General features: G+C 38.6%; 1 protein-coding gene across 13 annotated transcripts in view; it reads left to right on the top strand.

Annotated features, from left to right (window-relative positions):
* The window catches only part of PHF14 (PHD finger protein 14), a 128,821-nt gene that overhangs the window by 47,933 nt on the left and 56,238 nt on the right, over positions 1 to 24,650 (top strand). For 11 of the 13 annotated variants that reach the window (XM_083578571.1, XM_083578568.1, XM_083578569.1 and 8 more), the window contains 2 exons: positions 1,012 to 1,062; positions 1,190 to 1,311. In XM_083578571.1, the coding sequence (XP_083434697.1) occupies positions 1,012 to 1,062; positions 1,190 to 1,311 (173 nt within the window). Of the gene's footprint in view, positions 1 to 1,011; positions 1,063 to 1,189; positions 1,312 to 14,665; positions 18,698 to 24,650 lie in introns of those variants that run through there. The other 2 variants (XM_083578566.1, XM_083578565.1) reach the window with 1 other exon arrangement.

Below are 24,650 nucleotides of genomic sequence, written 5' to 3'. Positions count from 1 at the left end.
AGTGGTACCTCGGGTTAAGAACTTAATTCGTTCTGGAGGTCTGTTCTTAACCTGAAACTGTTCTTAACCTGAGGTACCACTTTAGCTAATGGGGCCTCCCGCTGCCGCGCCGGTGCAATTTCTGTTCTCATCCTGAAGCAAAGTTCTTAACCTGAGGTACTATTTCTGAGTTAGCAGAGTCTGTAACCTGAAGCGTCTGTAACCCGAGGTACCACTGTATCTTTCAAGTAACATTTAAGTATATGGCTCAGGCAATATGTATTATTAACCCATTCTTTTCTGTGTTGTTTCTGTTGTGGTATGCTAAATCTGCAAGGCTGCTTTTGTAACTTCTAAATTGTTTTATATTGGCAAGTTACCACCTTTAAACCTTTATTCATTTACAAATAAATGTTAGAATTGCAGCAATTATTTCTGGCTTTCTGGAGCAAGTACGCTTAGGTTGGTCTGTTCTAAATCCCCCAAATTAAGCAAGGTTATCAAAACCAATACAATTCTTTTCATGTGCATGCAGTCATCTCCAAAAAAAGTTTCAGTGAGGAGTAATACTGCTAATTCCCCAAAATTAGCCTGTAGCGAATACACATGTAAGATACATGTTTGTGTGAATGTCTCTCCTGATGCATTAGAAGATCTGGTAATATTCTAGGATGAAGCAGCCACATCTTCCTCTTCGCTAGCCATTCCCAGCCAACTGATTCCACTTCCCCCTTTTTTTTCTTTTCCAACTTTGTCAGTGTTCTGTGGCTGCTGGTCAAACCCAGTCTTCATTGGACTGTTTCCCTCCCTCCTTACATTTCCCCCCATAAGATTTTTGATACTTCTACAGATTTTGGGGTTTGACTCAAGCCTGCTGATACCTCATTTGTGCCATTTTGTCTATGTAAGGATTGGTACTCACCCCTAAATTCCACAAATAGATGAAACAACGAGCAGGTCATGCATGCTTGGTGTCTAGGTTTGTTCTGTTCCGCTTGAATGCCATTAATTTTAAAATATATTTACTTTTAGAGAACTCGAGGACGAAAACGAAGCTACATTCCTGAAGAAGAAAAACCTGAGGTTGGAATTTTGAGAAATTAATTTATTTTCAGTAAATTGGTGAAAATGTCGACATTTGAATGAATAATGTTGCTGAAATAAGACTTGTGCTCTTCTTCCACCTTTTTCTGTTTCCATCTATTGATAGGAACGTATTCCTAGAGAAAGAAGACAGAGACAATCTGTAGTACAAAAGAAGCCTAAGTCTGAAGATTTAAGAACCGAATGTGCCACATGTAAGGGAACGGGGGATAATGAAAATCTAGTCAGGTAGGTTTGATGCTGTGACCTTTTCCAGAGTGGATTAAAGTTCCATCTTCATCACTTTCTCATTGTGGCTGTAATCAATGACCTCTTAATACAGAACTTTTTTAAAAAATAATAATCTAAATTGAGGGAAGCATTGCTTCAGAAACAGTGGTTTGATCCATTTATTGACTTACCGCATAACTTTATCCTGTGGATTTAAATGTAAGTAACAAGAGTAATGTTTTCCTAACAAAAGGGAATTAATTTTCTTTTGTCAGGGTGAGTTACCAGGATTCTATAATGGGTTACAAAGGTAAACAAGGCACCCATTTTGACAGCTATCAATCTTCACCTTCTGATCTTCTACCATGAAAGTTTTTTGAAGTTCACTTTGCTTCATTCATGAGATACAAAGATCACTGTGCCCTTTTCTTAAATATTTCCAAATGCTTTATCTTAGCGCAATCTGGAAATTGCCTCATGTTGTGTGTTCTTCTGATGAGCTGTTAAAATGTTACAGGGTATACTTTGTGATTCCGAATTCAAATCAAGAAGGTGTTGTGATTGTTTAATGAATTGTAGGTGTTAAGGAATAATACTCAGATGGTTTCTTCTTAACTTCATTAGCTGCCCCTTTGCCCTGAGAAAAAGGAATGATTTATGAAATTCTGACTTAGCTTTTGTTATGCGATAAAAATGCAGCAGCTACCAATTTTCAATTTCTTTTTAAAATGAGAGAACTTGTAAATGGGCTCTTGTAAAATATACATTGAGCAGGGAACTACTTATTACCGTTTCTGTAAGAAAACACAAAAAGATTGCTTAGTTTTGCCACAAACTTTTTGTTAAACATCTATGAAGGCCAGGATCTTGCAGGAGCACAAATGAGATGCTACTGGGACTTGGGAGGTAAAGGAATTCCTTAAAGGCAAAGGAATACAAACCAGGAGCAGACGAAAGAGACCACTTAGCTGCAAGTGAGCTTAACTGAACTCCAAAAGTTATCTGTGATCAAGTTCATACCCAACACTAAGCCAAACTATTATCTACCATTAACATGCAAATGTGAAGGTTCCTGGAGAAAAGTTCACAGCTCCTTTGCTCCTGCTGTTACACTGAGCCTTGGTTTGGTGTATCATCCAAAACCAGACTTGTGGTTTTATCTCACTTCAGACAGACCACAAGCTCTAGCCCAAGTTTCCACTTGGTTTACAGCTTAGGGTCTGAAGGACGCAAACAGGCCCAGTTCAAGAGGACACACTAAGCCAGGCATAGGCAAACTTGGCCCTCCAGATTTTTTGGCACTACAATTCCCATCATCCCTGACTACTAGTCCTGTTAGCTAGGGATGATGGGAGTTGTAGTCCCAAAACAGCTGGAGGGCCAAGTTTGCCTATGCCTGCAGTTCACAGCAGTGCAGCAGTAGCAGGACTGGGGAGGGGCAATGCAGCTGCTGTCCATGTTATGTCATGATTTGGTTTGGTGTTACGTGCACACTGAGCTGTAGTGTGTCACTTTTCTACTGAATTATCTCAAATAAGAAACTTGGAACAATATTCAAGTACTATGCGTAGTTTGCTTCTGTTTGGGTGCAAGTTTTGGAGGGTTCTAAGAAGAATAAAGAACTACACTATGACTTGGAAGTTCAGTGAAGTAAGTGCAGTTATTTACTGAGAATGAAGGACTATTATGAATCCCATTGTAGTTTGCTTCTCTCAAGGATTTTAGATGCTGCAGTGAGGTCAAGCTAAATCCTCTTTTTTATTTCTTTCGTAATATCCTACATCTTCACATATTAACTGCCACCACATGTCTGCCCTTCTGAACTTTTTATTAAAAGTACCTTGATAATATACTGTGGTTCCAAAAGTTGGCATTTGTGTTACTTTTGCTGCCTTCATGTGTCTCATCATAGTTTAACCAAAAGGGGAAGATTGTTAGAAGTCTTCAAACTTCTAAGGGAATCAAGTGATTCTTTTCTGCATTATTCTCAATCCCAGTGTTTTAATAAACTGCAGAAGTTTGCTCTGGGGATTTATGAGTTTATGTATAAACTTTACAGCTTAAACCTTTTGTGCTTCAGACAGTATGCTTTTTGAACACCACAGCCTGAAAATACATGTCAGTATTAGTGCGTGCAGCAGTGATTTAGTCCATGTAATTGTCTGTAGCACCTTGACTTATAGAGATAGATTTATGCAACATGACTGTCTAATTTAGCCAACTCAGATTTTTAATTGACTTGTCCACTTTTTAGTTGAGACATAGGCCTCCTTCGTTATCCTATAAAAATCACCTCTAAATTTTCCTTTCTCGCACCTTTTCATCAGGAGGATAGTGTTCGGAACTGTAAGAATACAAGTTCGGAACAGTTGTTTGAGTAGCCCTATTATTTCATCAAGGCTTGTTATTAAATATATATATTTTGGCCAGAAGTAAAATTCCACCATCTGTCAGTAGGGTGCCTTTGTTTTAAGAATGCACTGTTTTTTAAAAAATGGGACACAAGAATATCTTCTATCTCTCAGCAGTGGCTAGAACTATTATCGATTGAATTGATCTTGCTTCTCAGAAACAGACTGTATTTAAGAGGATGTATATGATCAATTCAGGTCCTTTGTCCTAAGAAGCCTCCTTGACTCATGTGAAAACTTCACCATATTGCTGAAGCTCACCTCCTAAAAATAGTTTCTTCCCAAGAAACTTTGGAGGTTGCTTTTATAAACCTAAATGCTGGTGGTTCCCAATGTGAGACTTCTGAACTTGTGAGACAATGAGAAGATGATTCTATGTTCATCTAAAATACTAAGTGATGGTTGCTCTCTGTATTACATTGTGATATTTTCATTTCTGTTTTTGTCAATATAGTTGTTGGAAATGTTATTTGTATAAGAAGGCAAATACATTCATGGTGCTTTATGTATTATTGGAGACATTATATGGGTGAGGTTACTGAAGCTGAATCTAAACAAGGCTTGAAATTATTTTAGCCAGCAGTTCTCATGACCTGAGTGAATGGGAAGCAGGCATCTTTTATGGGGATCAGCCTCTACTGGTTGTTCAAGTATGCAGACTTGCAGTGCTTCTAGGCCCATTACTTGACAGCTAGAATATACTACAGTGGTCTCCTGGAAACAGTGCAATTATGCACCAGGTCTATGATGTCTTTCTTTAGCCCACAAAATGCAATTTAAGGTGCTAGTTATGGCATTTATATCTTAATACCAGTAAGGCTGCTCTTCTCCCTTGTGTTTTGTTGCAGTCTCTCTGATCAATCCAAACACCTTTCAAATGTTAGATCCATATGCCAAGATTATATAAAGTGAACTCACAGGGTCTCATTATAGGTGACTTACCCACTGTAACAGATTTTCATTTCTTCTGAAGGTTTGTCAGACTAACAAGTTTGAGCATTTCCCCTATTTCATAATTTATTTCTTTTTTTTATTTATTTATTTAAAACAACTGCAACAATTGATTCTCATCACATTTTACATGATAGAATTGTGCGACAATGAGAACATCTCTGCAGTTTTAGCGACATTCTTTCTTGTAACAGGGCATTCTTTGAGTAACTCAGAATTTTCCTGTTTGGGGTGAACTTCAGTCACTAAAACATGAATTGGGGCGTTGTTTATGCATACATTGAATTTTTAAGTTAGGCGAGAGTTGCATTTTAAATCTATTCTGTTTATATGTAGCAGTCAGAGTTTGTTTTGCTTCCTTAAAAAAAAGTGCTGTGCTGTTCTCCTTTTTCATAGTTAATTCTATCTGTCATGGGTGATATGGGTTACAAGCTAATTTAATTCAATACTATTCAAGCTGCATTAATATTATCTGTAGGAATGAGTAGTAGATAGTCCAGGGATTTTGACCATCATTGCTTAAACAGGAGCTTTATAGATTTTGATTATGGGGGGGGGGGGGAATTATGCTGAGGCTACTACTTCAACCATCTGATACTTTATCAAAGAGACCTGAAACGTATTCAGCTGCTTTAGACAATCCCAGGGGCTCCCCTAAAATTTTGCTGAATTTTAAACCTTCTCCCTCTAAAGAGCAGACTCCCAACCAGCGCTACCCAAGCCATTTCACAAACTGCTTTCAAAAGTCCCCTCCATTTCTAAAGTTATTTGCCCTGAGGCAAAGCAAGGATAGATGGGTTGCCATTTCAGAAACACAAATCTAAAGTCCCATTTTAGGTGCACCTGATTATATGGATCCTTGCCACTGATTTTTCATAAAAATATTTAAAAGCATTTTTTCTTACAAAATGTTGATTGAGGATTGCCGTTGCAGTAGTGAATACTGCCGTGTGTGATTCTTTGTGACTTTTTGACAGTACAACTTTAGGCAGGGATGGGGAACCTTTGGCTGGCCTGTAAGTCATTGCAGTCCTTGGAGCCTCTGTTCCTCGCCACCCGCCTCCTCTTTGCATTCTGCTCTGGCTGCAGAGAGGAGGAATAGCAGAAAATCTCAGGTGATAGGGGCCTGATCTGGAATGGGATCCTGGTATGGCGGGGTAATAATAATAATAATAATAATAATAATAATAATAATAAATTTCATTTATACCCCGCCCTCCCCAACCAAGGCCGGGCTCAGGGCGGCTAACAAGCAATAATAAAAACAAGTTGAATGAATACAACTTAAAAACATGATTAAAATACAACATTAAAACATTAACATTAGAGGAGCTTAAAACTTTTTTACTACCACTGTGACCCTGGCACAGATCTGGCTTCTGCACCTGCAAGTTACATTGCCCCCAAAGAATCAATTGCAGTGATTGCATTCTTTCTTCCAATGGAAATTGCAAATGCAGTAGGTCCAATCCAGACGACTGCCCCAGGGAACAAAGGTTTAACGCTCTTCTACCTCCACACCAGGGTTCCAATCCGGATTGGGCCTCTAGTGCTTTCTAATTCCATTGTGGAGGAAACTTCCACAATGGAAGGTTTTCCCCAAAGCAGATTGGGTGAGGTAGAGAGAGAAAATGAATGAATGCATAGGATGTGTTTGTGTGTTACTGTGGATGGAAGAAGATGGTGTGTGTGCACGTGTGTGTGTGTGTGTGTGTGTGTGTGTGTGTTAGTGAGAGAGAGAGAATGAGGGTGGGGTGGCGACGCACACCACTTGCATGCAGTTCCTGACATTACCTTTAAAGGACTGCAACCCCTCTGATGGTGGTTTGGGGAGTTTCTCCACCTCTTCTATATCTGATTCCCCCCCCCCCCAGCTATCTGAAAGGGTGTGACTCTTTCAAATATACACATTAACTATTTCTTGGTTCTCTGATCTGAGAGTACTACATGGATGCAAAGGATTGCAGTATAAAGTGCTACAGGGAAACTCGTGACAAAGAAATGACTAAAAAATATCTAAGGAAATAAACCTAGAGCAATGTCAAAACACCATGGAGTTATTTTAAACGAATACTGTAGCCTTGCTTAAGATAACATTTTTTAAGTGTATCCATTTTGAATTGCTGTGAATGTGTACAGCACTCCAAGGCCTTGTTTATTACTGCTGTCAACATTTATAGATGAATCATTTTGTGGAGCATTCTATTATCATTGAGAAGTCCCTGTCCTACTGCTCGTACCCTACTCTGTTTTGATGTAGCATCTACCTATGTGCTTTTTTGGTTGATTTATTTCATTGCTGCATATCACTTTGCCAACAAAACTTGTGGAAGAACGGAGAGAGTTTTCAACCGCAGAAGGAAAACTCTGTTCTAAGCAGGCATCTCTGAACATCAGGAAACTAGATAATATAGATGTCTCTTGTTCTTTGGAATAAATACTTCTGAACAATAAATAACATATGAAATAGCATTAATTGGATATCTGAGCAATAGGCGTTCATGTAACAGGCTTCTGCTAGCTCCTGGGATGTGGGAGGGGGAAAGTGGGATTTGGATTTGGACCGTACCAACAGGTGGCATAAACAGTTCCATTATCGCTTTGGATCTAGGTCTTGCAGTATAATTAGTAGAAAGACTGTGAATTTGCACAAATGCTGGTTGTTATAAGTTTGACTAATGCAACCCCCCCCCCCAAGACTTTAGTTCATTTAGTAGAGTGCTTCCAGAGTAAAATTGTTAAGTTTGAATCAAGTGTGTTGAGTGTTGCCCCATAGAAATCAATGGGACTGAATTTAGCCATGACTAAGCCTGGATCCAATCCATATTTTTAAAATTACATCTGTAATAAACATAAGTAATTGAGTGAAACCTTATTGTGGCATAAGCATATGTTATGCTCGTTTTCACAGTGAAGTATAAATTTAGATACTGCCTCAAAATAGTAGGGTTAAAATCAATAATGTTAAATATAAAATCAATAATGTTAAATATCTGCTGCACTTTGCTTTCTTTTTTTGCGGTTCTTTGGAGCATAATAATAAAGAATGTGTGTTATTATTAAGAAATATAATTGGGGGGATATTTATTGTATCATGAAAGTCCAGTCAGCAGCATATCTAAAGGTAGGGAGTGACGATTGTCTGAAACTCTGGAGGGTAGTCAGTCTAGACATTACCGAGCTACATGGGTCAATGTTTTTGAATTAGTATAAAGTCTTCGTGTGTTTCTATGTAATGTCAGGAGGCACATTCTTTGTAGTGTTAACAATGATGGTGTTTAACTCTGATATTACCAAAAGCCAGTGCGCAGGATGTAGTGCTAAAAGAACTGCAAATGGGCATGTTTTGTGAATTGTTTTTAGTTCTTTTGAGGGATACAAATAGCTAAAATGTTATGCAAAATATATGGGAACTGCCTTTTAAGTGCTAATAGTAGTATTTGAAAGTCCAGTGCAACGAGCGATTACAGTGTATCTGGGCTTGACAGTCTTGTGTGTGAGGCATTTATGTTTTGCATCTTTTCATGAACTTCTCAACGTGGCATACTTTCCCTCTGGAGCTGCAAAAGTAGCGGGCAGTTTCTTTTAATTCCCGCTGACTTTCATATCTGCGATGAAACTATGCTAAGAGAATATATAATGGAAGCAATGAGTTGACATTGCAGGATTGTGTAGTAAGTGACTTTTACCACTGCACATAAACAGAGCAGTTATTCTAAATCATAGCATCGGTTTCAGTCAGATAACCACTAAAATCACTGCACTGTGGTCTGCTGAAAATGCCATCATCCTTCATCTGCCACATTAAGCCCGGGGAGAGCAGGCAGCAGTAGTGCCTGCACTGTTGTGGAGAGGGATGAGCCCTGAACCAAGCGAAAAGATGTTCTGGAAGAACAGTAACCTTTCCTATGATGTGTGCCTTTTCCATTACATTTTTGACACAAAATGCTGCCAAATGATTTAACGGTGACATTTTGTTTTGCTGACTTTCCCTTTTTCTCATTAAAGAGAAACAAAAGTTGGCTTTGGGAAGGAATGAGTAGTCATGCGTTTTGAATTCTGTTACAGGAAGCCTAATTTGTAAAATTATTAAATGTAGGATTTTCCTGCAGCCGAGCTTATGAAGGATTTTGTTTCATTCTTTTTATTGTGTTTTTCAAACAAGTACTTATCTCCTGTGATAAGGTTAATTTCTATTGTCTTCTTTTCCTGTTGCAGAAATTGCACATTATTTCAAATTACTGAAACCTCCCATATTAGCCTGTGATACTCAGCTCAACACTCTCCCAGATTTGCTCTTCATAATCTGATATATATATTCAGAAACTAGTTTAGAAAGGTGCATTGCAGCAGCAGGCATAGTACCTGAAAGGCTCACTTCCTGCCACAAAATGGGGACATTTTTTAATTGGGAGCAACCCCCTCCCCCCAATAAATTATTGTGAAGCACAGAAGCTTATATACATCTCAAATTATATATAGTTTGTAAAGTAGGGAAACAGAAAAAGGTATCTTCCCCTAATGTGATGCACACATGTATTGGCAGAATTGGATTTTCTTCAGTGCAAGCTAGTGGCACTACGGTCAGTGCTGGACCTTGGGGTCTCAAATTTCAGCGGTGCCCTGTGCAATGCCAAGATTTAGTGCCCCTTGCCTCCCATGTTCTATTCTAAGTCATAGTAGCTGTGCCCCCGTAGCTCTGCACCCAGTGCGACCGAACCAGTCGTGCCCCCCTAAATCTGCCTCTGCTACAGTTCCCTTTTTGCGTGTCAAGGCCCCCAAGCCACCCCCCAGGAGTATAAAGACACAAGGACACCGAATTTAGGTTAATGTTAATGGGCAAAATTTAAGCCACAGCTTTATTGGTTACAGAATGCGAGCAGTATTGGCTTAGGCATTGACAACAACAGACTATATCTGACTCCTGCCCGCCTTGCAGGAAGTCTGGTAAGGGGAAGCCACCAGTAGGGGGAGCCCCGGTGATGCGGATCGACTCGAGCACCACGGTGCAAGGCTGAAAAGGGAAGCCTCGGAGTTGCGCCGCGGCTTAAGTCGGCCCCGGTCATGCCCCCAAGCAACCTCATTGGCCACCTGGCAACCTGATGAGGCCGCGGTCTCCCCCAGCGGGACACTGTCCCGCCCCCCACGCTGAGGTGGGAGTCTAGGCGACCTGACTGCAACCTGTCCCCACCCGGAAGTGGAGCAGATTTGTAATTCTTTTGCTGGTGTGGTGAGAGTCATTATTTTTTGGAAGACATAACGGAGTCTTGAATAATTAACTTTGTTCTCCTTATTTCTACCTTGATAGGTTGTGGTTTTGCAAAATTAATTAAAAATATTTTGAGGTGGGAAAACAGATTAAGCAATATATTAAGGCATGCTATGGTGAAAATGGCCAGCCAAAATATGTGACATTGCACTAGAATACTTATTCAATACCATGTCTTCCGAGGACTAAAAGGCATATCATCCTCACTCTGTGTGTCATGCACAGAAGGATGACTGAAGTGTGTGTGTGTGTGTGTGTGTGTGTGTGTGTGTGTAATCAATTATCTGTCTCCTGTTTAATAACTTTACATCTTTAGTATAGTTGTTTAAATGTTTATGAAATGATTAAAACACTTATCATGCCTTTCCACTATATTGCAACACTCAAGGTGGCTTATGATCAACATGATGAAAATGTAATAAACTAAAGCCATGAACTAATATAGTATAGAAACACAGCTGGGAGTATCATATCCAAGAAAGGGAGCAGGAAAGCCATTCCAAAAGAAATTTGACACAGTAATCACAAACACATGCACTGACATTTTAAATACTATGGCTGTGTTAGCGACAAATAATACTGTGCAGGTTCATAGAAATCACATTCATGGTTTTCTGTTTAATTCTCTATGGTTTTATAATCTGATATTTAATATTATGTGCCTCCACATTAGGAAATACAAATAGTGTAAATATGGTGCCTTTATGAGAAGTATGCAGTTATTTTGAGTCATAGCATAAAACAATTGGCTGTGTTTGTGCATATAAGTGCAAACCTACATGCCTCAATATCTGTAAATGATCACCATGTTTTAGTCCACAACTGTTGAAATTCTCAAGCTTTCCTGACAAATGTGCAATTATTTAAAAGTACACGACTACTACTGAAGACATTTGTGTTTGGGAAGGCTTTACCTGAGGTGTAACCTAGTCATTTACAGAAGATCAATTTTTATATTTGATGAAATGTTTGTGTCATTTTTGAGTTTGTCTGGATGGTTTTATTGTTTGAGTTTGCTGAATTGATTTTAATGCTCTTACACTTTGTGTTTGTTTCTGTGATTAGATTTTCCTTCACAGGAACTTACTGTTTGACAGGATGTGTTACATTACTTTAAAAGTTCGTTTTAATAGTTTGAGATAGGGGACAAATGCTCACACACGATCCTTCCTTTGGCCACACTTCATCCTTTTCAGTTCCGAGTTCAAAGTTTATGTGTCATTCATCTTTTAACTATGCATGCTTATACCAAAGAATAAACTAGCGCAACTATCTTCATTGTAGAGGTAGCTGCAGTAAACTGTTTTCTAATTGAGGTTGCGGAGAAAGGGGAGAAACAAAAGCACAAGAATTTCATGTCTAGTGCAATAAAAATATGCCAGGAGTCATAGGAAATCATGATGAGAAGGTTATAAAGATAGCATGGAGGCAGCTATCATGTGCAGTGGGAGCAGTGAAGCAGCCATAGCAATTTGAAAAAGCTTCAGTCTTTTTTAAAAAATAAAAATCTCCTAGAAAGATAGTTACATGGCTGCTGGTCACCATATGTGACAGATGACAATTCAGAAGAGAAGCCACAGACTACCAAAAGTCACAGAATCCATGTGGGAGCTGTCAAAAATTGATCGGAACAATTCTAAGGAAGGAGAAAAAGACATTTCCATGACAAAGCTATAGAGTGAAAGGAAGAGAACCCGACACTTGTCAGGATAAATTTCCACCTTCCCCACCGCTACATCTTATTTATGAAGATAAGGGTTTCCCCCTCCTTTTTGCAAGAGGCCAGTACTGGATTAACCATTGAACCTAAAATACTAGAACTTAAGTATACGAACTTTGATGCTAGTCACAGAAGATGGATTGCATTCAGGATGTGTCTGAAATGGAGGAAAGAAATAACTCCCGTTCCTCAGTCTAGCAGCCAGCATAGCTATCAGCATTGGGAAAACTATAAAAAATGAATTGTAAAACAGTCTAGGAAAGAGAAACAACTTGCTCAGAAAAGCACCCATGGTCCTATCTGGGCTAGACAGTACAGTGCATCTCTAAAGGCAAACAAAATATGTATTCAGAGGCATAGACCTTGTTGCAGATTGATTGCTTTACTGTGAAGGATTTTTCACAACAAAAATAAGTTTGTATGTTTGTATGTTTAATTTAAATCCCTTTGAAATGTGTATCTCCACAATTGCTTGTTGTTTAGTCGTTTAGTCGTGTCCGACTCTTCGTGACTTCATGGACCAGAGCACGCCAGACACTCCACAATTGCTATGAGGATCACATTACCACATGGAGGGTTTTGCGAGTTTTAGGCAATGATCTGATTCTTGGCTAAATATGGCTTTAATTATCTTGGACCCCAAAAGGTAAAGGCATATATTTTCTACAGGAAATGTCCAAATTACATTTGATTTAGCCCTCCCAGGCTGATGTGGTTCCTGTGGATCCCAGCAGCTGTATGTTTAATTTACTAAGCTACCAGAAGTCTGGTGGAGCCCTACAAAACTGAATGGGAGTGGAATTACCAAACACCTCATTTCTTGGTTGTTTTCTGTTTTAACAAAGATGCAATCCGTTGCCATCAGTTCCTTAATTTGACCAGAGTCTGAGGTAGGCAATCATTTGATTGGCTGGGGAAGCCCAGCCAGATGGGTGGGGTATAAATAATAAAAAATTATTATTATTATTATTATTATTATTATTATTATTATTATTATTATACCTAACTGCATTGAGTAAAGAAAGTAAGCATAACATTTTCATCTCACTCTAATGAAAGGAAACGCAACAGGGGGTTGTGTTCAGTGGTAATGCTGTCCACACATTGTGTTAGATAAGTAGCTGAAGAATGAAGACACACATATCAATATGTAAAGGAACTAATCATGAAATCAATCAGTACTCTTCCATTTAGGTGGTGAATGACTTGTTGGCATAATTTTCTGACTTCAGATTTCTCAGGGTTGTCAGTGACAAAGGACATGTGGCAAGGTGTGCAAAATCGGTTTCTTAAAAGCAAATCATTTTTGTACTCATTATGTCTACTTGGTTTGATTTTATTCTGTTTCTGGTATTGGTTTTTTGCTTTGCAATTCAAACAGTCTCGATCAAGGTCTGAATATAGCATATATATATATATATATATATATATATATACACACACACACACACACACACACACACACACACATATACATACACAGGTTATGTGCACATGTTATCAGCATTGTATCAGTAGATAAAGACGAAACACTTGGGCAGTTTCCCACCATTGCAATTTTTAATACAGAAAAGGTCTCATCACGTGCTGACATGTTTGTCAGAATTTATAAATTGCTTTGTATTATTGTGAGCCGAAGCGGTTATTTTCTTTCTTTTTTGCTTATGTTTGCATTAAAACAATTTTTAAAAAGCATTTTCTCATCTGCATATTTATGCATATTTTGAGGGGTTTTTTACATTGGATGTGGAATTTTAGTTCACACCCTCCTTTACCTGTCTTTTCTTTTGCAATGTTCATATTTAGCTCCTCATTTCTTAATATAATGGAAACCCCATTATTTGGTGTGCATGATTTAGGAGTTCTCCTCATGTCGTCTTTCTGAAGTGGAGATTGGAGAAGAATTCAGCTGATTTGCCTATTGAAATCATTTCTTGCTATTATCCATTGAAACCTGTGGCATCTTTCATGTTTCATGTTTTACTCTGAAGACTGATACCCACTGTCAGACTCTCATATTCTTGTCTGAGTCTTGCTAGGTCAAAAGTAAAATATGCAAGTGCCTTTCAGTTTCCCTTTGTTAGAAATTTCCACGTTAACGCGCCAGATGCAACTATCAGCGTGAGTACGTAGTTCAAGGTCCCCCCCCCCAAAAAAATCTAATCAGAGCACATGTAAGTTTTCCCAAAGTTTTCCTGCAGTGTTTGAGCTAAAAGTTTTAAATATGAAACATGATGGAATTAAGGGAAATAATGTGATTGGCATGTACAGTGTCTGCCATATAAATGCCATAAAAATCACAGTAAACCCGACTTGCTATATTTCCTAATAAATATTGAAAAAGCAGGAATCTGTAACTCAAAGGTCTGGATCCGCAAATGCCTTGTGCAAGCGGAAATGCAATTTCTCTGCTGCAGCCCCTGTGCCTCATCACTGTCCCTTGACCCTCAAAAGCTTTTCATCGGTGTGGAGGCTGTCATAGGGAGGGAATGAGTCCGAAAAGCCCCACTGTGCAAGTGGAGTTCCATTCATTTGTTTCTGGATCCAGCTCAGTAACTATAGATGCCCTATTGACATTATAAAACAATTGCTTCGTGAGAACGCTGTGTGCTGCTTTGTAATTGTCAATCAGCTCCTGCCTTTCCTGATTGGACACAAGAAGTATAGTTAATCTGGTATATTATCGTGCTATATAGTTAAGAGTTCTGACAAGGAGAAGCTTGCTCTCTTTGTATAATCATGTCTGTTTTAATTAAAATCTTTTATATAGCCGAAAGGTCACCACTCTCCATTTTCCACACCTAAATGGCAGTTTCTTTTTTTTTAAGCACTGTGAATGAGGAGAAATGGATGATACTTAATGGCTAATTCACTTCCATATGCACTTGGAAATGTAACACTAATCCTAAATTGTCTCTTTTCAGTCTCAATCTGCTGTGATGTTGAAATGTTTCATAAGTCACTAGAACTGTTAAAAATGGTAAATGTTAATCTTTTTTTTCTTATCACTTTACTGTGTAGATACTCTTCATGAGACACTACTCTGCCACAACTCATCCCCGGAGGCAGTCCTGGAAACTACTTTTATAAATGTGATTTTAAGCTGTGGATAAGACTTTCAATAGAACACAAACTAAAGGAAAACAGTGTATTTATCCCTTCCATATTCCTAGTTATGACAAAAACTTGAGTTTGCTTGCCAGGTCTTGTAGAATGTAACCGATTGGTATGTTACTTGAACTGACAAGGCAGTTAATTTACTTGAATTTTTTTTTCTTTGCACTAATCAGGCACATTGGTATGTGCATTTCTGGAAAATACTGGATAAATGTCTTGTCTGAAATGTTCTATTAAGTAATTTTGTCTCCCGTTGCTAGTATTTGGCAAATGATGATGTACAGTATTTAGAGTCACTGAAGAGTGACAGGAGCCTATGGGACTTAAATACTTTATGGGATGTTGTTGAATAGGAAAAGCAATGCTTTGTCATTTGTTGGCTGCTCTACTTTTTGTGCCTCTTAATAAGCAAATTCTTATATAAATGTGTTGAAGAGCTATATGTAAAAGGCTTGTTTCTGTAAAAGTGTTCAGTATAGTGGCAATCAGATATCTGTAAAAAAACATTTCATACATTCTCATGATGAAGTAAGTTTTGCTATATAATAATTGACTTTGTGCCTATAAGTATGTTAAGTTGAAAGAGTCACTGAGTCAACACATTTGGTTTGAGAAGAGGGGAACCCAAATCTTGTGGCTTTGTCTCAGTGGGTTTGTGTGTTCTGGACTGGGGGTGCTTCCTTTGAAAGCCAGCAACAATTCCTATACAGTAAGCCTGCAACATATGTAGAGGTTACGTTCTGGGTGTTGTGCCTAAAGCCAAAATTGTATGTAGTCAATATACATTGTGTTCAGCAGTGGGTGGGTTTGCCAAACCCTTTTTCTACCTAACAGACAGTCCCTTCCCACCCTATTATTATTATTATTATTATTATTATTATTATTATTATTATTATTTTGCCAAGCAGGTATAGCTGGATATGAACAAGTTAAATGTGCATAAATTGTGGGCTTACTGCATGGTAATTTGGGGAAGAACAAAAAGCTGGTCAACCAGTGTTACTGATCAAGACAATACCCAGTAGCAGTCTGTGTTTCTGTTTAAGACTTGTAATTTTTTCAGATAATTTACTAGACAGCATAAGCATTTGAAATGCTTATTTTTGCCCTTCTTTGAACAAAGCTGTTTGTGCATTTGTACCTGTAACACTGAAGTATATAAGTTGCGATCCAACAAAGATACTCATGGGGCTGGTAGAACTACAAGCTTCCTTTGAAATATTCGTTGCTCAAAGTATTCCAGTCGTCATTGTTGCATTTTAAAGTGAAATTTGGCTTGGCTCTTATGCAGTACAGGAAATGTCAAAGAACCCTTCCACTAGGTGGGTGTCTTCCTTATGCGCACAAATCACTTTGTTGGATCACAGCCATTGTATTGAAAATCATTGGGTATATGAAAATACGGCGGTATCTTAGAGCATTTTGCAAGGTATATTTTATAACCAGAGTTATAAACCTGGAAATTAGAATAATAATAGCTGTATAAAATAACAGGAAATGATACATTAGTGTATTTTCATGGTTATGGCTAGACGCTGTATCATATTTGGATATGTTCAATAAAATAACTAGATCTCCTTGGTTATACTGTTTGAAATAAGCATTTTGTCAAGACTGTAATAACATTGTGTTCTAGATTTAAATATGCACATTAGAATCGGCTGAAAAGAGGCTAGATGCATCAAATGTTTTGGCTAAGATTTGGTATAAATGTTGGCATGTGAATATAAAACTCATTCTGCATTAAAGCATTTTATATTTACATGCTTATTTACTTCTTTAAAAGAGTCTTTCCTACAGAATGGCTTGCACAAGAGAAGGTGCAAGATGCCAGTATGGTTCTTGTGGATGGTTGTACAGCAGACTGCTATAGCCCTGATATATGCAAAACAGGCTTCCACTAGTGTTGCACTGGATTTCATGTTATTGAAATACTTGTAAGAATACAAGTATTCTTGCCCTTACACTAGAACAACAGCCCTTAAATTAGTGGTCAGAAAACATTGACTCTGGGCCAGAAAATTTATACATTTTTTTGTCTTAGCCTGAGTAGAGCTTAAATAGTATATATTCCTATTTAATATGAGAAGGTTGTTAGTAAATATCTGCTTAGTGATCACTAATAACTGATATAAAAACAAATACATTAACTCCTGGGGGGAAAAGATGTATTGATTCCCATGCCTCAGTCCAGCCATCCAATACCATGCATTTTCACTATGCATGCGGAATTTACCTCTGCCTGAATTGTGTTTGTGTATTTTATTTTACATTGCTTTGGGCAGATTCATAGGAAGCAGTTGGTTTTTCTTAACACAAATACATAGATTTTACCTTAGGTGTAAGAGCAGCTGTGTGTATGCGTGTAAAGTGTTCTTTGTTCACTGTGCATGTTGAACTATTTATTTGGGTGAATTTGGGAAATCATAATTAAGGTGCTTACAGACTGACCTTATATATACACACACTGCTGCTTGCCTTCAGTTTTTAGACTTTGTTTCTCAGTTGAGTTTCAGAGCCCTCTTTCAAAATACAGTCGTACCTCGGAAGTCAAAAGGAATCCGTTCCAAAATGTTCGGAAACTAAGGTGTGGCTTCCGATCGGAAGCTGTGTAAGCCGCATTGGATGTTCGGGTTCCAAAGAACGTTTGCAAATTGGAACACTCACTTCTCGGTTTGCGGCGTTCGGGAGCCAAAACATTCAACTCGCAAGGCGTTCAGGATTCAAGGTATGACTATAAAGAGGGATACAGCCCTTTTCACTTAAGAGAGATTCCTTTGACTTCATGAAAGAAAAACACTGACTTTGGACGCAGTCAAACATTACATTGAATTCTATGCCCTCAGAATGTGACTGGACTTTTGCTCATGGCTAAAACGGGATGGCCTTAAGGAACAGGGCTGATGCTGAAACATTTCTATGGGTTTTAAAAATGGGTGTGTTTTAAAATTCATTATTCAAAGGGTTTTAGGGTCATCAATACCTCTTTTGGTTAGCATTGTTGCTAGGTCACTACACACAAATGTGCTACACTTTTGTAGCATTCAGCAACTAACCAGTGTTACTGGACTGTAAGAAACATTGCACTGTAAAACATTAAATGCAGGTACTAAGTATCTGAACATATATTTCTATGTAACTTTTCTTTCTGTTTCTCTTAAATTAGATTGGATTTGCTAGTGTTGTTATAATCAGATACTTCTAAAGAAAACTGCACTATGCTGTGTTGAGATGCAGTAGTGTCCTTATTATTCAACAGGACAACTTGGGATGTATGGTGCCAATCTGATATGTATTTGTATTGGTATTTGCAACCACTTCTTTGTGTAATTCACGGTGGGCTGCTAGACGTATGTTACTGGATGGGCATATGACTTTAAAGTTCTGCATTTGCAAATGCTGAAGTGAATGATGAAAAGGTTGAAGAGATCCTATGCTGTCAGGAAATAGGTGTGTGGTTCTAGAAATGTTCAACATAGAACGAATGCTTGAAAATTTAACATCTGAATTCATATTCTGTATTAGAGTAGCAATAGTGGGGCAGTTTTACTAAAGAGATGCTTAGCATTCATCTTGCTTTATATCTGAGCTATCTTAATACTAATATAGGCTTGAACCCAAAAGAAAAACGATACACACACCTGTCCAACTGCTGTTATTGCTCTAAAGCATATTTTTAACTAATACGTAGAGATGGATACTGGTGGCATGGAACAGTACTCTTGGGATCTGTGTCTGAAATTATCTGCTTCTTGTTGCTTCATTTTAAAAGAGAGCTGGTTCATAACTTTTACGGTGGTGTAAAATCCTAAACTGGTTCAACTGTTTAAAGGCATTCCAATTAGGTATTCAGATGCCCATTAAGAACAATCCTTTACTGCTTCATGTTGTGGAAATTCTGTATATCTTTTTATAAAGTCACGATACCTAGCATTACCAACATGTATACAAAATTTACTTGTTTGCTGTTTTTATATTGTATGCTATGTGAATAATTCTGTGGGCATTGTTCCAGGGTACATGTATAAGTGAGAGGTTTTTATTTAACCTTCTGCAAAGCAACATTTGTGAAGTTTTCATTACAGATTAAGTTTATTAATAAAGAGTTCTTAGAAAATTACTTTGAGAGCCAAAGATGGTTGTAGCTGTCTTATGAATGCAAGATTCTTTTTATATATATATTATTCTTCAGAGCTTTGATTCTCTACAGTGACTTACAAATATGCAAAAAAACAAACAAACCATTTTTCTTTAGCTCTTCATTTAGACAAGCCCAGGTCCTCCTCCCCACCCCCATGTTCATTGTAAGACTTCTGCAGGCCAGCTGATAAGATTCCCTCCTCTGCAGGTAGGCGCAATGTAATGAAATTGGACGTGCATGCTAGGCTTTGTAAATAGAATGAGATTGACCCCCAGCCATTATCTCATTTATCTGATTTACATGGTAAAATCAGGATCTACAGTATTGATTAGAACATAATTAGCTAATTATGAGCAGGAAAATACAGACTTATGTGGGGTTTGAGCACAGCAGGCTGAAGTGCTGAAAGATTTCCAAGGGCATGAGCAGATGGAGATCACTTTATTAAAGAACAAAACAGACGTGTTTCAGGTATGGAAGTGTCTAATCAACTTCCCCTGCTGTGCCGAGATACTTGACCTCAATTTTTGTTTGTGAAAAAGTATTTTCTGTCAGCTGCTATTTTTTTTTGAAAAAATATTATTTAACCTCTCAATCTGACTGAGACAAATAGTAGAGCTGTTTCTCCTTCTGTTTCTCTATCCAGTTTACAGTGTTTACAGGGCTATTGCTTTCATAAGCCAAGGTGAGCCTCTTGGCTCAGTCAGTGGCTTGGGAAGGGTAGTGGATCATGCCCAGCCACCCCTGCTGCTAGGACATCTCCAGGGCTGTCCATAGAGATATGTCTACATCTCTGCCATTGTGCACCAGTTCCATCCAGAAAAGACTAACGTTGGGCTTGGGTGTGCCTGCTAGCACCTGCCATTTGGTTGCAGTGGCTAACGTAATAATTATTCATAAACTTTAAATAGTATATTTGCTGCTGCAGTGAAGCACCCAGTGGCAGTCCTACAGGTGTCCTTGGCTGTTTTGCCCAGTCTTCCTAGAGGTTCATTGGGACTAGATGACCACCCAGTAAGCTTGTCAGAGCACCTGTGCTGCCACTGTTGAAATGGAAAAAATTTGGAGGGGGGAGCCACAGTGAGGAAGATGAGGTCATAGCGCCATTTGCTAGTCTGCCTCAGACATCATTGTATCTTCGTCCGGTTGTGGCTGTTTAAAATTGTTGTTGTTGTTTAGTTGTTTAGTCATGCCCGACTCTTCGTGACCCCATGGACCAGAGCACGCCAGGCACTCCTGTCTTCCACTGCCTCCCGCAGTTTGGTCAGACTTTAAAATTAGAATTTAACAACTTGGCTGACTATCTGGCATTAAGGATAAAACTGATTTAGTTCTGATTTACAGTATCATGTTTAGTAGTTATTTAACCAAATACATTATTTTAACCTTTCATCTCATTTTTTTAAAAAAAATAAGAAACAGAAGGCTTAAATCTTGTAGCCTGAATTTAGCACTTGCTATGTGTCAACTGCAACCCTAGCAAAATGCCAAAAGCAAGTTACATTATCCTACTGATATTAGTTAAACACAATCGCAGCAGTATTTGAAATTAAGCTGCCAGTGTTCAGACATTTGAGGTTTGTGACTCTCATAGAATAGACTCCTGTCTACCATGCAGCTAATGGCCTGGTCTGCGCATTACAGTAAGCCATGGTTTGTGACAGAGGTGGGGAACCTCATGCTTAGTGGCCAAATGTGGCCTTCCAAGTCCCTTGAGAATCTCCCCAGGCCATAACCTTCACTGACCCTGCTTCTTACCCTTAGTGTTTTTCTTGGCTTGAATGCAGCTTTGAACTCTGGCAGTGCCTTCGTCTTGTCTGTGTGAAGGACTGAGAGGAGGAAACTAGCCTACTGTACAAAGCTAGAAATTTCATTTGTTGCTCTGCCACCTTTTCCTGTGGTCCCATCCACCACTGACATGTGCGTAGCAGGAAATGTGGGCCTGGGTTTGAAAAATAAAATAAAAAATCCCACCCCTGATTTATGGCTTACTGTGAATGAGCAACCATCACTTCTGCTTCTGGCCAGGAGAAATGAGCCCTCGTGGCAAGGCAGCACTTGTGGCTTGTTTCTCCCAAACAACCACATGCAGTAAGCTAGTAACAAAACAACAGGCACTGATGTGCCTGCAATGCTAAGCTAGCTTCCTTCCCACCCACTGTGACAACAACAGAGACGGGAGAAGCTAAGCGGGGATTTTCAAGCAGTGTGCACCAGCACTTTGCTCATTCACATTAAGCCATAGTTTACTTTTAACCATGATTCAATGTGATGTGCAAATCAGACCATAGTGTGGTGTGGAATGAAGCACTTTGGGGAGCAACCTGTGCTTTTGCCCTTCACTCGAAAAACATTTCTCCTCTGATGCATTTTTTCCAGTGGGTGTTACTCTCAGGGCCCTACCATGAGGAAAAACATCAGAACTGAAGCAGCAAGTTGTCTGGGTGGCAGAAATTGTCAGGGAGAGTGTGGGTTCAGCTTTCATCTCTTCTACCCATTCGCTCAAAATAGCTTCCGCCCCATCCCCGGCTTCATATTAATTGGGCAGAAGAAATTGCTTCATACACCAGGGGCAAATATGGCTGTATCATATCAGATTTTGTAGGCATGGTTCAGACATAACTGTCTCAATCTAATGAACAATGGCTGTGAAGACAATAGGTTTTTTAAAGCCATAGTTTCTCATTAAATCAGACAAGTATGGTTTAACCTCTTGAGTGCAAACGACAACATAAATGGGGAATCTGATCCTGGTTCACACATTATGAAGTGCAAGGAACGAGAGGTGATGGGGAGCATGTTCCTGATCAAATAAGCTATAATTTTTTAGACCAAGAGAGTTATGTCTGCTCTGTGCCTATGGTGAATGAACATGGTATGATGAAGCTGCCATTGCCCATGATGTTCACAGTAATTTCTTTGTCCAATTTTCAGGTTTTTGTAGTGCTTCAAAAACCTATTTTCCCAAAGAGAACAAGACAGGAAAAAAAAATAAGTCTGTGCACCATATGGGCAGCGATGGCTCTATCATGCCACCTTCAACTCTCCAGGAAAGAAGCCTCCAGGTCCTTAATTTATTGTATATGTTTACTTCAAATGTCTTGTTCTCTAACGTATAAAAGAAACTGGTTGAATTTGGAAAATGCACCAACCCTACCAGAAAACAAGCTAGCATTTAAAAACTGGTGGGTGGGGGCTAGTTTTCAACTTTAAGAACTTTATATATAAATAACCAGCACCTTGAGAATTCTGATTTGGAAATTGTCTAAAGTCTCCACACTTGAGTAATAGATGCCTCTTTGAAAACATGCCATAGTTAGCTTTATTATGTTGTTTGTTATATTTATGTTGAAAAAATATTATATATGCCACTATATTTACAGTTTTCCCATTACAAACATGAATTTCATTTGTTTCTTCAGCAACTCTTAGGCATTGTTGTTCAGTGTAAACTATTTCTTTCATTCTTTAAAATATTTCTTTATTGCATCTTTTGTTGTAGTCCCCATGATGGCTTGTTTTTACCATGCTTAGTAGTGATAGTTATTACAGCAGATATTTCAGCTTTCTACAGTATTTCTAACTTTTCTGGGAAAGGATGACTTCTGAGAAATGCAAGTGCTTTGTAACTTTGGCGGTTCACATGTGTCATCAAAGTTTCAAAACAAGCCATGGTTTATTGTGAAATCATACTAAACCATAGTTTGTTTATAACAAGGGTTTGTATGCATGGCATACAAACCACACTTACATTTTGATTTGCTTATACTTTTGAATCACTTTCCTTCTTGTGGTGGCATCAAGAATCACCTCGGGAAACAACAATATTGTGAAGTTGCACCACAAAAAATGTTTTCTTTGAGGTTTAATCTGAGCCGTTGATTTGTTTGGAGTTTGGTAGCTAGGAAGGAGGAGTTGCCTTCAGCCAGGTTGGCCAGTGATGCTTTGTAAGCTAGCTATTCCCTGTACTATGCACCCCTCTTGATTCACCTTACAGGTATTTGCTCTGTACACTTTTTCATTAGGCTAGCTCCTCCAAGTGATGAATAATCAGAACCTTTGCATAAGCAGAACAGTGGTGCAGTTAGGCCACTTTAGACTTTGTCTTACATGATACTGTGTATAATTTCCCCTACTTTAATATGTGGCAAGCCAGGCATTTTGCATTGCGGCCGAGGGGAGGGATGGACGGATGGGGCTTCCTACTCATTCTTCTGAGTGGGGATTTGTCTCCCTGATAGTATCATTGGTACATTTAATAAACAACATTTTTTAAAAGCAAAGGCTCACTAACTGGGATTTTGCCCTTCGTGACCATAGTTTGACATGCAGAAAGTGCATTCCTAGTCCCCTTGTTCAGAATTCTTAGACTTATTCTCACATAAGATAAGCAAATCTTTTTGTACAGAGGTAATTTAAAGGAGCGGGGGATGTATTCTGTTAGCTTTCCCCCCTTACAGTCTATGTCATGAAGTACTTACTTTAATATATGTTGAATTGGGTTAATCTGTATATAGATGTGGTTTTAAATGCTATCTCTCGGCGGTATAAAATCAAATGGACATTTAAATTTATTTTTGCTAAACTATCAAATCTTATGTTTATTTTGCTAGTTCCTTATGTGATGAAATGGAATCAGTTTTGAAAATGCATGGTGAAGTGAGGCAGCTACTTGTGGAAAAAAAGTCTCAGTTCAATGTACTTTTCTTCCTAGCCACTGCCATGTAGTTTACTATATTGTTTAATGTAAATGTCCTTTGAACTAAGCCGTGCAGATTTGCTTGAAATGAGAGTAACAGAGATCAATGGGATTTACACCCATAAACAGAGCACAGGATCACAGCCTTTTGACAAAACAAACACACCACTTCTTATAAAGATGTTTTTTTCAGAGGTATTGAGGCAGTCTTCAACAAGAAGAACTAGGAAAACTGTTGCGGTATTTTATTCGTTCTGGCTTATTTATTGTCATTCTTGTTTCCTACCCATCCTCCCATAAGGGAGTTCAGGGCAGCTAACAAAGTAATTAAACAACACAGACAATACAATTAATAATCTAACATCTTCAGAAAAACACCAGCAGTGAAAATTTCCACTATAGGTCCTGACACCAATGAAGCCCAGTGGGTTTTCCCAATACTCCTAAGTGTGGTCCAGGTGGTGGACTTGGGCAGGAGTTAAGTATAGTGCCATCACTGAAAACATCCTCTCTTGAGAGCCAGTGTGGTGTAGTGGTTAAGAGCGGTAGTCTCGTAATCTGGGGAACCAGGTTGGCGTCTCCGCTCCTCCACATGCAGCTGCTGGGTGAACTTGGGCCAGTCACACTTCTTTGAAGTCTCTCAGCTCCACTCACCTCACAGAGTGTTTGTTGTGGGGGAGGAAGGGAAAGGAGGATGTTAGCCGCTTTGAGACTCCTTAAAGGGAGTGAAAAGCGGGATATCAAATCCAAACTCCTCCTCCTCCTCCTCTTCTTCTTCTTATTCTTCTTATTCTTCTTCTTCTTCATGTTTCTGCTTTTCTCACCTCTCCAACAGGTGGGATGATGAGCAGGAAGCATCCTACAGATTGTAAAAACTTAGCAAAGAAAATAGCTAAGGTTGAATTTTAGAAACTAAAAACATTTGAAAGCCTTCAGAGTGCAAATTATGTTCATGCAAATACTTCTTTACAAATTCAAATTGGGAGGGAAAATAAGTCAACATACAGTAAACAAAAGTACCTGGATATGTGAGGGAAATGCTGTAAGCA

This window comes from Podarcis filfolensis, assembly GCF_964270895.1.
Source record: "Podarcis filfolensis genome assembly, chromosome: 12".
In the NCBI taxonomy this organism is placed as follows: domain Eukaryota; kingdom Metazoa; phylum Chordata; class Lepidosauria; order Squamata; family Lacertidae; genus Podarcis; species Podarcis filfolensis.
Note: the sequence above shows the minus strand (reverse complement) of the source record. Positions and strands in the feature narration are given on the sequence as shown.